Source organism: Leptopilina heterotoma, unplaced genomic scaffold (genome assembly GCF_015476425.1).
Source record: "Leptopilina heterotoma isolate Lh14 unplaced genomic scaffold, ASM1547642v1 Lhet_17, whole genome shotgun sequence".
NCBI classification, from domain to species: domain Eukaryota; kingdom Metazoa; phylum Arthropoda; class Insecta; order Hymenoptera; family Figitidae; genus Leptopilina; species Leptopilina heterotoma.
Genome location: NW_025110886.1, coordinates 2,440,574 through 2,457,789, shown reverse-complemented (window position 1 = coordinate 2,457,789; position 17,216 = coordinate 2,440,574). Strand labels below are relative to the sequence as shown.

At 26.8% G+C, this 17,216-nt stretch overlaps 3 protein-coding genes across 3 annotated transcripts; 1 reads left to right on the top strand and 2 right to left on the bottom strand.

Moving 5' to 3' along the window:
- Positions 1-4,466: 4,466 nt before the first annotated feature.
- Positions 4,467-11,214, bottom strand: LOC122499605. The gene is made up of 6 exons (XM_043608052.1): positions 11,167-11,214; positions 8,627-9,242; positions 7,129-7,211; positions 6,836-7,052; positions 5,815-5,940; positions 4,467-4,749 (listed from the first exon to the last, which is right to left on the bottom strand). Exons 1-6 carry the CDS (start codon positions 11,212-11,214, stop codon positions 4,502-4,504), a joined length of 1,338 nt encoding a protein of 445 aa, XP_043463987.1. The 3' UTR covers positions 4,467-4,501.
- LOC122499654 lies at positions 11,200-12,311 on the bottom strand. Its single transcript, XM_043608108.1, has 2 exons — positions 12,076-12,311; positions 11,200-11,362 (listed from the first exon to the last, which is right to left on the bottom strand). The coding sequence occupies exons 1-2, from the start codon at positions 12,254-12,256 to the stop codon at positions 11,235-11,237; spliced, it is 309 nt and encodes a 102-aa protein (XP_043464043.1). The 5' UTR covers positions 12,257-12,311; the 3' UTR covers positions 11,200-11,234.
- Positions 12,312-13,834: 1,523 nt separating this feature from the next.
- Positions 13,835-16,849, top strand: LOC122499618. Its single transcript, XM_043608066.1, has 2 exons — positions 13,835-14,057; positions 14,348-16,849. The coding sequence occupies exons 1-2, from the start codon at positions 13,871-13,873 to the stop codon at positions 16,639-16,641; spliced, it is 2,481 nt and encodes an 826-aa protein (XP_043464001.1). The 5' UTR covers positions 13,835-13,870; the 3' UTR covers positions 16,642-16,849.
- The last annotated feature ends 367 nt before the right edge of the window (positions 16,850-17,216 follow it).

Genomic DNA, 17,216 nt, shown 5'->3' with positions numbered 1-17,216 from the left:
AGTTAGTTGATAAGAGGGTTCAAATATTTAACAAATATATTCTTCGCTTAAAAACTCCGATTTGATGCAGGTCCCCAAACTATGCATCTAAGTTTATTAATAAAATTTGAACTTTACCAAATACTTTTTTGCTAAATAGCAATGTATATCATTTCTTAATTTATTTATTAGTTAGTTGATAAAAGGGTTCAAATATTTCACAAATATATTCTTCGCTTAAAAACTCCGATTTTATGCAGGTCCCCAAACTATGCATCTAAGTTTATTAAAAAAAATTGAATTTTAGCAAATACTTTTCAGCTAAATTGCAATCTATAACATTTCTTACTTTATTTATTAGTTAGTTGATAAGTAGGTTCAAATATTTATTAAATATATTTTAAGCTTAAAAACTCCGATTTGATGTAGGTCCCCAAACTATGCATCTAAGTTTTTTAATACAATTTAAACAATAGCAAATACTTTTTTGCTAAATAGCAATGTATATCATTTCTTACTTTATTTATTAGTCAGTTGATGACAGGGTTTAAATGTTTATCTAAGATATTTTTAGCTTAAAAACTCTGATTTGATGGAGGTCCCCAAACTATGCATCTGAGTTTATTAATAAGATTTGAACTTTAGTGAATACTTTTTAGCTTAATTGCAATCTATAACATTTCTTATTTTATTTATTAGTTAGTTGATAAAAGGGTTCAAATATTTAACAAATATATTCTTCGCTAAAAAACTCCGATTTGACGCAGGTCCCCAAACTATGCATCTAAGTTTATTAAATAAAATTTGAACTTTAGCAAATACTTTTTAGCTTAATTGCAATCTATAACATTTCTTAGTTTATTTATTAGTTAGTTGATAAGTAGGTTCAAATATTTATTAAATATATTTTAAGCTTAAAAACTCCGATTTGATGCAGGTCCCCGAACTATGCATCTAAGTTTATTAATAAAATTTTAACTTTAGCACATACTTTTTAGCTAATTTGCTGTCTATAACATTTCTTACTTTATTTATTAGTTAGTTGATAAGAGGGTTCAAATATTTAACAAATATATTCTTCGCTTAAAAACTCCGATTTGATGCAGGTCCCCAAACTATGCATCTAAGTTTATTAATAAAATTTGAACTTTAGCAAATACTTTTTAGCTAAATTGCAATCTATAACATTTCTTATTTTATTTATTAGTTAGTTGATAAGAGGGTTCAAATATTTAACAAATATATTCTTCGCTAAAAAACTCCGATTTGATGCAGGTCCCCAAACTATGCATCTAAGTTTTTTAATACAATTTAAACAATAGCAAATACTTTTTAGCTAATTTGCAATCTATATCATTTCTTACTTTATTTATTAGTCAGTTGATGACAGGGTTCAAATAATTAACAAATATATTTTTAGCTTAAAAACTCCGATTTGATGCAGGTCCCCAAACTATGCATCTAAGTTTTTTAATACAATTTAAACAATAGCAAATACTTTTTTGCTAAATAGCAATCTATATCATTTCTTACTTTATTTATTAGTCAGTTAATGACAGGGTTTTAATGTTTATCTAAGATATTTTTAGCTTAAAAACTTTGATTTGACGCAGGTCCCCAAACTATGCATCTAAGTTTATTAATAAAATTTAAACTTTAGCTTATACTTTTTAGCTAAATTGCAATCTATAACATTTCTTACTTTATTTAATAGTTAGTTGATAGGAGGGTTCAAATTTTTTACAAAAATATATTTGTAGCTTAAAAACTCTAATTTGATGCGGGTTTCCCAAAGTATGCATCTAAGTCTTTTAATACAATTTAAACAATAGCAAATACTTTTTTGCTAAATAGCAATCTATATCATTTCTTACTTTATTTATTAGTCAGTTGATGACAGGTTTTAAATGTTTATCTAAGGTATTTTTAGCTTAAAAACTCTGATTTGATGCAGGTCCCCAAACTATGCATCTAACTTTTTAATACAATTTAAACATTTGCAAATACTTTTCATCTAAATTGCAAACTATAACATTTCTTACTTTATTTATTAGTTTCTTGAAAAGAGGGATTAAATGTTTTAGGAAGATATTTTTAGCTTAAATACACTGAATTGATTCAGGTCCCCAAACTATGCATCTTACTTTTTTAATACAATTTAAACATTAGCAAATACTTTTTATCTAATTTGCAATCTATAACATTTCTTACTTTATTTATTAGTTAGTTGATAAGAGGGTTTAAATATTTAACAAATATATTTTTAGCTTAAAAACTTCGATTTGATGCAGGTTCCCAAACTATGCATCTAGATTTTTTAATACAATTTAAACATTAGCAAATACTTTTTATTTTAATTTGCAATCAATCATTTCTTACTTTATTTATTAGTTAGTTGATAAGAGGGTTTAAATATTTAACAAATGTATTTTTAGCTTAAAAACTCAGATTTGATGCAGGACCCCAAATTATGCATCTAAGTTTTTTAATACAATTTAAACAATAGCAAATACTTTTTTGCTAAATAGCAATCTATATCATTTTTTACTTTATTTATTAGTTAGTTGATGACAGGGTTTAAATGTTTATATAAGATATTTTTAGCTTAAAAACGCTGATTTGATGCATGTCCCCAAACTATGCATCTAACTTTTTTAATACAATTTAAACATTAGGAAATACTTTTTATCTAATTTAAAATCTATAAAATTTCTTAATTTATTTATTAGTTAGTTGATGACAGGGTTTAAATGTTTATGTAAGATATTTTTAGCTTAAAAACTCTGATTTGAAGCAGGTCCCTAAAGTATGCATCTAACTTTTTTAATACAATTTAAACATTACAAAATACTTTTAAGCTAAATTGCAATCTATTATTTCTTACTATATTTATTAGTTAGTTGATGACAGGATTCAAATGTTTATCTAAGATATTTTTAGCCTAAAAACTCTGATTTGATGCAGGTCCCCAAACTATGGATATAAATTTTAGATAATATTTAAATATTTACAAATACTTTTTAGCTAAATTGCAATCTATTACATTTCTTACGTTATTTGTTAGTTAGTTGAAAAGAGGAATTAAATATTTTAGAAACATATTTTTAACTTAAAAACTCTGATTTGATGCAGGTCCCTAAACTATGCATGTAACTTTTTAATACAATTTAAACATTACAAAATACTTTTTAGCTAAATTGCAATTTATAAAATTTCTTACTTTGTTTATTAGCTAGTTTATAGAAGGGTTTAAATTTTTCACAAAGATATTTTTAGCTTAAAAACTCTGATTTTATGCTGGTCCCCAAACTATGCATCTAACTTTATTGATACAATTTAAACATTAGCAAATACTTTTTAGCTAAATTTCAATATATAACATCTTTAGCGATTTTTGTCAGTTACTTTTTGAATGTTTTTGATAATGCCTAATCTTGCAGATATGATTTCATGTGCATACATTAGTTTCAGAATTATCTACTGCGCATATATCTGTTTCAATCAAAAAAACAGCGTATGCTTCTCTTTTAATAAAAGAAACAACGAAACTTTTCTCTTTTGTATATTTACTGCTCATGTCTTGTTTTAGATATGTCAACTGATCTCGTTTGCAAAGAGTCCGATGATGTGCGCATCTCTTTTTCTCAATCAGCATTACTGCGCATGTATTGGTTGCATATTTATCAACTGCGCATGAGTTTGTTTCAATTAAAGAAGCAACGCAACTTTTCTGTTTTGTATATTTACTGCGCATGTCTTGCTTCAAATATGTCTGCTGATCACGTTTGCAAAAGAGTCGGATGAAGTGCGCATCTCTTTTTCTCAATCAGCATTACTGCGCATGTATTGGTTGCATATTCATTAACTGCGCATGAGTCTGTTTCAAGTAAAGAAGCAACGCAACTTTTCTGTTTTGTATATTTACTGCGCATGTCTTGCTTAAAATATGTCTGCTGATCACGTTTGCAAAAGAGTCCGATATAGTGCGCATCTCTTTTTCTCAATTAGCATTACTGCGCATGTGTAAGTAGCAGCCCCTTCTAGAAATAATTGGTTGAAATCGATTGAAAACAATAGAACAAAAATTTCTATCGATTTGAATTGTGTTTCTTAATTGGGTCGACCCGATTGAAACCGATTCATAAGTTGGTGGTCGCCAATCGTTCCCAATCGTTCTCAATTGAATAATAGGTTTTTGTTAATGCAGTGACAGCACTTTTATCGGCGGGAAAAATTCAAAAATGTTTATTTACCTTTTTCATAATAATACATTTTAGAAATGCATAATTAAAAAAATTAAAGTAAATTAACATTTTGGAAAATTAAAAGTGATATCTGCCACTACATTTGTAATTAATTTTTCAAATTAGAAAAAAATGAAAATCAATATAAATGTAGGTATAAAAATTATATTATATTTAAAAACATATCGATAAATAATTAAGACGCATTTACTGCACACGAATAAATAATGACGGTGAAGAATATAAAAGCTTTATAAAGTGTTTACGAGAAAACATGTTTAAGAATCTTTTGCTAAATCTCCAATGTATCCTAATTTCTCGTCGAAGTTTGCCATTTTGGATGCACCAGGATTCTCAATGTCTAGCTCATCTTCCATCTCATTGTCTGTCTCCTCCTTGTCATCACTTTCGCTTGATGGAAGATTATCCAAATCCGAGTCTAAATCTATGATTTCTTCTTTTAGAATATCAGATGATTCTTCATGATCAACATGATTATTACTCTTTTTTTTCTTTGACTTTTGTTCTGCAAACGTATGAAATGTTCATTGCTTAGAAAATAAATATTTATTAGAAAAATAAATCTAAACAATGTGAGCTTAAAAATGTGTAACTATTGTTATGTTTTGTCAATATCATTAAAAATTAAAAATAACTATTTTCACGACTACATTTCTGGAAATATATTTTATAAATTAAAATATTTTTAGAAATCTGTGTTAGAAAAGTTTTTAAATATTTTTTTTAATTTATCAAAAACGATTTATACAAAAATTTTTCAGATAGTCAAAATATAATATTTTTGTCTAAGAATTTTTCTGTATCAAATTTTTGATAAGAAATTATAAAAAATTAAAGCAAAATAGTAATATAAATATATACATTTTATATTGTTGATTATAAACTTTAACTTTCTACAATTAAAAGAAACATTACATTTTTATTTAAAACATTTAACTCAAAAAAAAATTAATAAATGAGGAGCAAGTTTTCCAAAGTTGATAAATCCATTTTTTGTTTTTTCGAGAAATTTAAAGAAATGTCATTTTTCACATAACCACTAAAATTAATTTCAAGATAAAAAAATTGTAATTAATTATTTCTGTAGGAATGTTTTTTGAATTTAAAACGTTTTGTATTTAATAAATGTCTATTATTTTAAGGTTAATTAAAGGTTTTGATACTTTTTTCTAAAAAAAAGTGTTGAAAATAAAAATCATGTAGGTTAAGTCCAAATGTTTTTAAATTGAAAATTCTTGGTTTAAAAAATTGTTCTCTTAACTTCAACAGTGACAAATCGATTTGTGAGGTCCTTAATTTGTTAAATCTGTGTTTATCTCAATTTTTTTGGAAAATGGATTTACCAACTTTTGAAAATTTGCTCCACAAATAAATCGGTAAAGATTTTTTACGAGTTCATTTACTTAACATTGCAGTTTTTATTATTTTAAATAAAATATGAATAAATGATTTAAATTATTACCTGATGTCTTGTTTGAGATATATATTTTTTATATTTATGTTAGTTTCAAAAGAAATATGCTTTAATTTAATATTCAGCTTTTATAATAAACCCAACAGGAAAACTTACTTGGAATCAAAGGTCGATTCAAATCTGCAATTTTTGCACCAATGTATTTTTTTACACTTTCCACTTCTATGTCCACAAGTTTATCAGAATAATGCACACAAGTTTCCAACCAGTGTCTTGTTATTTCTAAAATTACAGATCCTTATAAATAATTATAAATATACGTCGAAAATGTGTTGTAAGTTTAAAAAAAACCTTTTTATTTTATGTATTCAGATAGACTATGAAAAATTAATTCTAGAAATTATTTAAGGTTAAAAAAAATTTGAATTAAAAATAAAAAAAAACATTTACTGAAATAATAATAATAATAATAATAATAATAATAATAATAATAATAATTTAGAAAAATAACTATTAAGGTAGTAGTCGCGCTGCTGGCTCTGGCCAAAAGTTTACCGGGCTGCTTACTAGAGTGGGGCAGTGAGAGTGAGAGAGATAGTTTAACTCCCCACTCTATTCATTTGTATGAAAATTCGTATAATTTAGTTATTTTTTTACCTTTTTATCAATATATTTATAGTTTGGTGCAGTCAAAAAATGTCATGTTTTTTCTATTCGTTTGTTTCATCTAATTGAATACTTTGGTAGTTTTATTTCAAAATCTGACGATTAGTTATCATATAAATATAATTATTAAACAAAATTAATGCATGCATTTGGTGCTCCCTCCATGCAAAATGTATGAACTTTGAATTCATTTTTTGAAGCTTTGAAACGGTCAAAATTAATTAAATTGGTCTCATTCTGTAGATAAATACTTCAGGAATAAGTATGCAAAATTTGAAAAAAATCTGACGAAAACCATTTTACGCGACTAATACCTTAAAGTTTAAAGTTTAATTTAAAAAAATTACAAAACTACAAAAAAATTTTTACGAAATCTACTTGAAATTAATGTTATGAAATTATTATTATTATATTAGTATACTTCCTTTTAATTTTTACTGATTCATTTTGTAGAGTATATTATTTAATTTGAAAAACTAATAAATTATATAAAGAAAAAAAGTAAATATACCTTTGATGCTTAAAACTTTAGTTGCATCCAATTTTTTTGGATTCCTCGGAGATTTTTTTTGCCTGTTACTAGGTTTTCCTGTGAGTGTAGATTCTTTAAGTTCTTCAGGTGTGAATAGCATGTCACACATCATTTTTACAAAAAGAGAGGGTGAGTCTGCGTTACAAGCTTCATTGTACTTTACTTTTGGCAGCCAAATTCCTTTACCAAGATGGATCTAACAGAAAATATTTTATTAAATCAATAAAACTATAATATGTAATTGATGTTTTGAATTTGACTTAAAAATTTACGTGATCATCTGACGCTCGCAAAAATCCAGAAGGAGGATATGGAGAACGGAGAGTGGTAGAGTTATTGTCCTTGAGCAACGTTGCTAAAATAAAATTTTATATTTTCTTAGAGTCAATAAAAGCTAAAATAAGAATAGATAATTATATTTTAAATACGTGTAAATATAAAATTCCCACTTTCTAACACATTTTTTACCATTTGGATTTAATTTTTAGTATTTTATTATTTCATTTACCTTAATCTCAGAAGGAGCTTAGAATAATTTTAATAATAACAGGGTGTCTAGCAATTTGCAGTTCCAAATTACCGTGTTTTCTCCCGGGTTTTGAAGTGATTTTCCCGGACAATTTTAAACTAAGTTAATAAGGGTTTAATAAAGTGTAATTTTTTTAACTATATAAAAATGTATTTAAATAAACATTTGATTTCAAGAAACTTTTTCTTATTCTTCCGAATGGTAAACAAATTTTTTCAAAAAATTAAAAATTTTGACATTTTTAAGAAACAAAAAATATTATTAACTTTTTTTAAAAAGCAGCATCATTTTGAAAAAATTTTTTTTATTTTAATAAACACTATCAAAAAAATCTGCGCGGATTTCTACGCAGAATTCTCGTGTAGATATGGTAAATTCTTGAGGATTTGATTTTTTTTTCATTTTTCTAGAGTAATCCTCGAGTTTTTTTTTTCATTTTAACAATTTTTCTTGAGGAATCCTCAAGGATTATTTGTTTCATTTTCTGAATTTTTTTTAGAGAAATCCCTAAGGATTTTTTTTACTCTATCAATTTTCATTAAAGATTTTTTTGCATTTTATTAAGTATCCTCGAGAAATCCTTAAAAAAAATTTTCATTCTATTAATTGTTATTGAGGAATCCTGGAGGATTTTGTTTCATTTTATCAAATTTCCTCGAGAAATTCTCAAGGATTTTTTATATTTTTTAAATTTTCCTCAAAAATTTCTCGAAGATTTTTTTATTTTTAAACTATTTTCCACAAGCAGTAATAAAAATTCCTTGACAAAAATTAATAAAAATTAATTAATTAATAAAAAAAATCCTCGAGGAAATTGATAAAATAAAAAAAATCCTCGGACATTTCTCGAGGAAATTTGATAAAATTAAAAAAATAATCCTTGAGGATTTACCCAAATCTACAAGAGGATTCCGTGACGGTTTTTTTGATAGGAAATCTTAAAAGAATACCTTCAACAAAAACTTCACTAAAAAAACAAAAAAACAAACAAAAAATACTGATTTTGGAAAGAAGTCAAAAACATGTTTAATTTTAAACAAAGTGTCGAAAAGGGTTAAAAAATATAGTTTCTTAAGCAATATCAAAAATACCTCAAAAAATAGAAAATTCACGGATTTGAAGAAAAATTCCCGCGTTTTTCCTGATTTTCCGAGTCGCTAGACACCCTGGATAAGGTAAAAGAATTTTTAATTTACTCTCTTTGAGTAAAAAATAACTTTTGTTTATTACGATATGTATACCTTGAAATTCGTCGCCTTTTTGCTGCAATTTCTCATTTAACTCTTTGATATTTTCATTTAAATGTTGTATCTCAATGCGTTGTTCTTCTACTATTCTCAACTGTTGCTCCAAAAGCTTAGTTACATTGTTAACTGTTTGTTCGTTATTAAAAATTCGTAAATTGCAAGATAAATTATTGCAAACTACATTTGCGTCCGCTGTCAGAATTTCGTTTCCAATAGAAAAATTAGTTTCTTGAGGAATAAAGTCACTCACATCCATTAATGGAGACATGAGAACTGGTTCCTTGATTGTTTGTGGTATGGACGAGCTATGATCAATCTTTGATTTTTCAACAGAGGTTTTTCTTGACGGTAATTGGTCATTTTGATTTTCGGAACTTGAGGACGGGTTTCCTGAATCAATATTTTTTGGTTTTGAACGCAATTCGTCTTGTTTATCAGCAATTTGCTTTTTAATTTCCGAGGTTTTTTTTGACGGTAATTGGTCATTTTGATTTTTGGAACTTGAGGACGGGCTTCCTAAATCAATGATATTTTGCTTTGAACGCAGTGCATTTTGTTTATCAGCAATTTGCTTTTTAATTTCCGCAGCTCTGGCAACTTGAGCACTTTTCTATTAAGTGAAAGAAAACATAATAAATAAAACAGGCAATATACAGTACCGTCCGAAATTGTCAGTCCACCCATTTTCAAAGGAATGACAAAAATTTTTTAACATAAAATTCATAAAAAGTAAAATTTTTTTTGGTTTTTATTTTGAAAGACGATAAAATTTTAAAAAGAATAAGACCTTACAGAAGTCATTTGGCCAAAATTTGTAGAAGATATTCTTAAAAATCGTCATTTTCAATGTTTTACAAAAATTTGAATAACTTCTAAAATAATGAACGCTTTTTAATAATCTTAGGCTTATTTTAAAGACCATTTTCTACAGAATAAGAATTACTTATAGGCATTAACCTGTAATTTTTAACTTGGAGTAAGCATGACGTCAAAGTTGGACAAAAAAATTCAAAAAATTTGAAATAATATTATTAAAAGAAAAATAATTTTTGAAACTCAAACATATATTTTTATTAAATTTTCTTGAAAAATCTACACCATATCATGTTTTATATATGTTCTAGAATAGTTTTTAGTACAAAAAATTGATTTCAAATTTTTCCAATTTTTTTGTCTAATTTTGACGTCATGCTTATTCCAAGTTAAAAATGACAGGTTAATGCCTATAAGTAATTCTTATTCCGTAGAAAAAGACCTTTAAAATAAGCCTAAGATTATTAAAAAGCGTTCATTATTTTAGAAGTTATTTAAATTTTTGTAAAACATTGAAAATGACGATTTTTAGGAATATCTTCTACAAATTTTGGCCAAATGACTTCTGTAAGGTCTTATTCTTTTCAAAATATTATCGTCTTTCAAAATATAAACCAAAAAAAATTTTAGTTTTCATGAATTTTATGTTAAAAAATTTTTGTCATTCCTTTAAAAATGGGTGGACTGACAATTGCGGACGGTACTGTATTTACAATTATTGATATTTTTCAATATAAAAATAATTTGCCTAAACAATATAAATCCTATCCTGTAATGTAATTGAAACATAAAAAAATTAATATAGTTAGAAAAAGTAAAAAAATGTTATAAACATAATACTGCATTTGGGTGATTCTCCAAAAAAACTCCTTTTTACAAGTATGAAAAAAGAAAAAACAAAATTAATTATTTAAGCTTCAAAACATTAAGTAATATTAAGCTTTGAAAAATTTAACGTCTCTGTAACTTCATCATGCTTATTTTTATCTTTTAAGGGGTCGTGCGCATACCACGTGGACATTTTTGGGGGAAGGGGGGTTCATCAAAAGTTCACGATTGTCCACGAGGGGGGAGGGGGGTGGTCAAAAAGTCATTAAAAATTGTTCACGTGGTATGTGCACGACTCCAATTGAAGAAAAGATTTAAAATCAAAATTCACAGAAAAATAATAGCTTAAAAATGATTGCAGGTACTTTTTTTCGAATAAAGAACAAACTTCACGTGATTTTAATTTGAATAAAATATCAAAATAATCAAATTTTTTCAATTTAAAAAATAAGGCCAGTTTAAATTAACAAGTAATTGATTTTTTTTATTTCGAAACACTAACCAGAATAAATTTTTTTTAATCATAAAAAATTACTTTAAAAATTTTTAAATTGACTTTTCACTAACAGTTTGTAAACAATCGACAATCAATATTAATTTTTAATTTTTATTCAGAGGAATAACGGAAATGATGATTTCAACATTTTTTAATTTCATCTAATTATCAAATAATTTTTCTCACACTTGGAATGCCCTATCATGTTTGTAAAAGAGAAATTTATGCTTACAAAAATGCGATCAATTTTTAGGGTGTTAAATTAATAAAAATCTGATTAAACAATAACATTGTACAACTTTTCCATGCACGATGTTTAGAAAAAATAATAATAATTAAATATGACTTGATATTTTCTTAAATGGTTATAATTATTTAGAAAATCTTGAGGACGTACGAAATCAGTTTTTTTGGAAATTAGTCGCTCATTTATAAAATAAGACATTGTTAAGTATGTCTTTCTTTCTATTTAATTACCTTAAATTTGCCACTAGTTGAAGGTGCTTCCGACGATGAGGATGCTGAATCCAAAAGTTTATTATTGAATCGTGGTCTACTATTTGCTACAATTCTTTGTAGTACTCCTAGGTTGTCTAGAATAGGATTTTCATTCATTGTTTACATATATCTCCAAAATACATTTTTCTTAATTTTTATTTTAATATAGTTTTTATGCAATACCGGAAATCATATTATCTCCTCTTTTTTATATCTATGTAAAATAACTTACACAGAATACCGTCATTTTTAAGTTTGTGACAAAAGGGGTCGATTTGTTCGTTTTTTTAACACAAAAAATGCAAATTAAGTACAAAATAATTTAAGTATTCGAAAACGTATCATACAATATTCTAAAGGTTACCAGCTAGTACCGTTATAGAATTTTTTACAATTCTTTAAATTCAATTTTTATCGAATATTTTTTGTTTAAAAATATAATACTTGAAATAAAAAATAAAAAAACTATACTTATTTAAACTTACTTTATCTCTCAAGAAATGCAGGTGACAGAATTTAGAGATAAAAAATTTAGAAAAATTAAAAGTGACTTTTATGAAATGAAAAACCTTGTTTGTTAAAAAACACATTTAAATAATTAAAAATTTTTTCAGTTCCTTCGAGGTAATTTAGTATTTACAAATTTTAGACACTTTTTGGTTTTTACATAGTTAAAAAAGACGAGGTTCTACAATTTCCTATGATACTATATAACTTTTATAATACTATAATTATTGTTAATTTCTAAAACATTTCAATATTGTTTACATACGTATTGAATGTATAGATAAAAATATTTATACTTTACCTGCAGCGAATAATATAGCAACATTATCAAAAATGTTTTCTGTACCAACAACTTTATATTTCTTCTTTTTATTTACTGAATCAGCATTTTCTACCATTGGAGGCTTTTTAAAATCAGCATCTGTGAGAAACCTTTTTGTACCTCTTCTACTTCCACTTAAATATTGCACGTAAAAAAACATTATGTATTTGTCGAATTTTTAATACAAACAAATCGTCCCCAGAATTTGGCGTATTATTTTCACATTTGTGCTGATTCAAGATTCAAGTAGAAAAAGAGTTTCTACTTGTGATTTCCGAAAAAAAAACCGAAAATTGTTTTACATACTATACGCGCGTATATAATCACAATATTGACATATATTTTTATTGTGAAAACGTGCATCGACTTGTTCGGCAAAAGTATACCTTGAAATTCTGAAGTCTACAGAAAAAAATTTCAAAATATGAAATCACAGGTAAGTAAACGTAAGAAATAGTACTTATTTTTTGTACAACTTTTTAAACCACAAAAACATTCACAGTTTCGAATTTTTTCTATGATGCCGGTTTTGCACGTGCACTATTGTCGGTGGCAGAAAATAATAAAAGATTTGAGTAATGCGCATGTCGAAACATTTGAAAACTAAGCAGGGGCGGCGATACTCCACACACAAAGCTTATTTATGCGTGAATTTCCGCAGTCAAAAATTTCGATTAGAATTTTCTTTTGTAGTAAGTAGCTAAAATAACAGAAATTTATAAATTAATATTGCAACTTTTATATTACTTAATGCTGCAATTTTTTCATATTTATTCTTCTTGACGTTCTGTAATATAATAAATGAACACTTGACACAGGTTTGTTTTGACACCCCTGAAAGTTAGTGTATCTTTACAGACCAATTTTGATTGGTCATTTAGTAGGTTACTAGTGGAACGGACCAATCAAATAAATTGCACAGAAGTTGAGAAACTGTATCAAAGCATTTACATAAATATACGTAATATGTATACAAAATTTATACGTTGAATGTGGTTGAAATGTATAAAGAAATTTGCTGATCGTTATCGAAAGTGATATTGAATTTATTCTCAATAATTATAATAAAAAGTTTGATAAATAAATCGTAAGTATATTTTTTAATTTGTTGACAAAAATAAGTTGACAGTGTAGTTGTTTTTTATATAAATATCACACCTAACCTTAAAAAGTATTCATATTTATACTTTCGATTACACCTGAATGTATTCATGTCATTATAATTTTTAATATAAATAAATTAATAATAATGTATTTCTAAATTTTAAATATTACGTATGTCATTTAAAATGTCTTATTTCATTTAGATATTAATGTGATAAATTTAACCTCAAAAAGTATGTATATATTTTTACATCAACAAATATAACTGCAAAATGTGTTTATATTATACTATGTTGTATTATTTATTAAGTTTCTTGTGTATTATTACAATTTTTTTAGAATTTTAATGTCAGATTTTAATAAAAAATTTTTGACTATATAGTATTTTTTTTAAAAATAGATAAATTATAATTAGCACTTTTTATGTTTAATAACATTTTTATTTCTAATTATTAATGCCACAATAAAAATTTTACTTGCCAATAATTGAAAAGTGGTAAATTTAAATATACAAAATAAGGTAAATTTAGATTTATTTTTCAGTATAATTAATTAATATGAAAGACCTTTTAATTGTTATGCAAATAAAAAATTGTAATCTAAAATGTTTTTATAATCATGTAGCATTTGATTTTGTCACTTGTATTCATTGCTAAGAAAATATTATGAAATGAATTTGATTTTTAGTATAGCAGAAAAAATGGATGAAGATAAGGAAGATGGAAAAAGAAAAACCTACCGAAAATTTATACGACCGAATTATAAACCAAGTATGGTTTCTGCTCAAACTGATGCGATTTGGAGGCAACGTGCCATAGCTTTAGAAAGATCAACGCAATCTACTTCAAATAGAATAGGTAATTATTATTCCTATTATTACATTAAAGAGTCTAATGAAATTAAATGATTTTACATTATTAAATTTAAAAAAATTCTGTATAAAAAGTGTATTCAAAATTCTGTAAAAAATAATTATCTGAAAAACTAAAGATCGAAAAATATTTCAAGTCTTTTAGAGTGAATAAAATTTTGCAAAATTCTATTGAAAAATTTAAAGATAGTTGAAGTTTTTAAAGAATTCAATTTGATTTTCGGTACACTGTTTTAAATTAAATAAAATATTCCATGTTGAACTTCATTTTTTTAGTTGTACAACGTGAGTCCAGTGATGATCTACATGAATCGGACCTGCAATCAGCTTCTTCAACAAGCTCCAATGAAATGTCTATAGGTGAAAATTCGACTAATGACGTACCTAGAGACGAAGAAATGCGGATGGAAACGAACCAAGATTTTGATCAAGAATTGAACGAGGATTCAGCCCCAGGATCTAACGCACCAAGTGAGGGCTCAGGTAGCGAAGATTCTGATATTGAATTTCTCGACAACGAAGTGAACGGTAATGAAAATCCAAATTACACATATCCCTGGGAAAACAGAATTATGTTCCCACAATCTAACTTAACAGTCAGAGATGTGGTAGCAATGACCAGAGGATTCAGTCTACGATTTGGACTCTCATTAGAAGCGCGTTTAGAGTTAACAAATTTACTAAAGTTGTGTGCAGGTCCTGAGTTTGACAGTCTGAATTTGTCAAATTATAAAATGACTCGCATGTTTGAAGCTCCTGAAAAAACATTAACATTTTCTTTTTACTGTCCAGCTTGTAAAAAAGTATTAATTTCCCAACAGAACAAAAAATCACAAGTAAACCCCGAAGGACTGTGCGACAAATGTGGGTCGCGATGTAATTTGTCTACCAAAAAAGGGAAATACATGTTAATGGTGGATTTAAAATATCAAATAGAGCAATTGTTTAAACTTCGTGATGTACAAACTTTTTTAATTGACAGATATAGGCAAAACCCTGAAAATGATGGTAGCATTAGAGATGTTCAAGACGGAAGCTTATATAAATCGAATAATCCCACAAATTCTAAAAACGTTCTGACGCTTAATGTATTCTTTGATGGAGCAATCATGAAACGAAGTGGTAATGAAAGCTTTTGGGCTATTTTGGCATCTATAAACGAATTGCCAATCTCGTTACGTTTTAAATACATTATGCTAGGAGGAATTATGATGGTTGATAAAGAACCTGACCCGGATTTAATGAATTCTTTTTCAGAAGAATTTTTAAATGTGATTGATATTTTGCGTACGCAAGGTGTTGATTTGTTGGTAGGAAATCTTCGTATAAATTTCCTTATAAATCTTTTGTTTATAGTAGTTGACTCAGTTGCTAGGCCCATATTACAGTGTCGATGTCAATATAACTCATACTGGGGATGCAGTTACTGTTACCAAATGGGCTTTTACATTCATATAATTAAATATCCCTTTGACCCTGATTTTCTTCTTAGATCGCAAGAGTCTCATAAGCAGGATGTTGATGATGTTAAAGAACGCCAACAAAATATGACACACAGAATGAACGAAAGGAATAAACGCCGTACTTTTGTCCGTGGAGTTAAAGGTTCTTCTAGTTTCATGAATTCCAATCAACGCGTTGATATGGTTTGGAGCTTTTCATTTGAGTATTTACATGCCGTTCTTTTAGGATCAGTTAAGCATCTGTGGGAAATATGGACTGCAAATGGTTTCTTGTCTAAAGGCGATGTAGAAAACATTAACAAATTAATTAGTTGCATTGAAATGGTTTCGGAAATTCATCGAGTTGCGCGAGAATTCAATTTTAAGTCAAAGTGGAAAGCATCTGAGTGGAGATCATGGTTATTGTTCTTTGGGGTGCCCTGTTTAAGAAAGTATCTACCTTCCGAATGCCTTCAGCACTTCTCATTGCTAGTCAATACCATTTTTACATTATTGAAAACGAAAATTACCGAAGAAGAGTTACTTCAATGCGAACTCGATATAATAGAATTCGTCGGAGAGTTTGAGAATCTATATGGTCAAGAAAATATGACCTTTAATGTACATCTTTTGCTCCACATAGTTGAATGTATTCGACGTTGCGGCCCACTGTGGGCAACTTCGGCTTTTTGCTTTGAAAGTCATTTGCACGTGCTCAAGCAGTATGCACTAGGCCCTAAAAAACCAGAGCAACAAATGGCTACAAAATCTTTAGACATTCTTCAATATAAATTTGAAGTATCAAGAACTATTTTTCATTCCGAAATTGCCAGATTGTATTGCCAAAGAATATTTTCTTCTGCTTTGTTATCAACTTATGTTTCAGAAAGTACCTATGGTGTAACTTTCTGTGGAAATAGTTCACCCGTTCAAATTACAAATCCTGTCACTAATGAAATTATTGCAGGAGAATCTTTTAAAAAATGTATTTACAAAGGTTGCGTGTATAAAAGCGTAAAGAATACACTCTCGGAAAAAAGGAATGATACTGTTTTCAAATTAAAATCAGGTGGTGTTATTCAAGTTCAAGATATTGTGAGACTGATAACTCCTGCTTTTTGTCAGTAATCAACCTAAATATTGTTGGCGACGAATTAGTGCGACATTTGTTTAGAGTAGTAGAAAGAGGTAATGTAGAAATATTAATCTCCATAACTGATGTCATCGAAAAGTTGATATTCATCGAATGTGATGAAACTAGTTATGTCTGCCAATTACCTCAGACTATCGAAATACAGTAGAGTATACCAACAAACGAGTAAAATGCATAACTGTACATCGAAATTTTAATTGATTTTTTTTTTAATCTGATGTCCAATATAAAATATATGCCTATATGTAATTTATCTGCCTATTGTAAATATTAGGAAAAAAATTATTATCGTTCAAATGGATTATTTATTTTTGTAATGAACATTAGAAAATAAATGGTATATAAAATGACGCTAATACACTGTTTTTAATAATTTTATAACACCAATTGTCAAATTTTAAAACCAAAAATTTAAAAAGTTACTTTTATACAAATAAAAATTGTTTTTCATTTCATATAATATCAATTTTTCAATTAAATTTTTATTCAAGAAAAAATTTAAAAATTATACCTTTTTTTAATATTAATTTTCTATCAAATTCACTTAAAT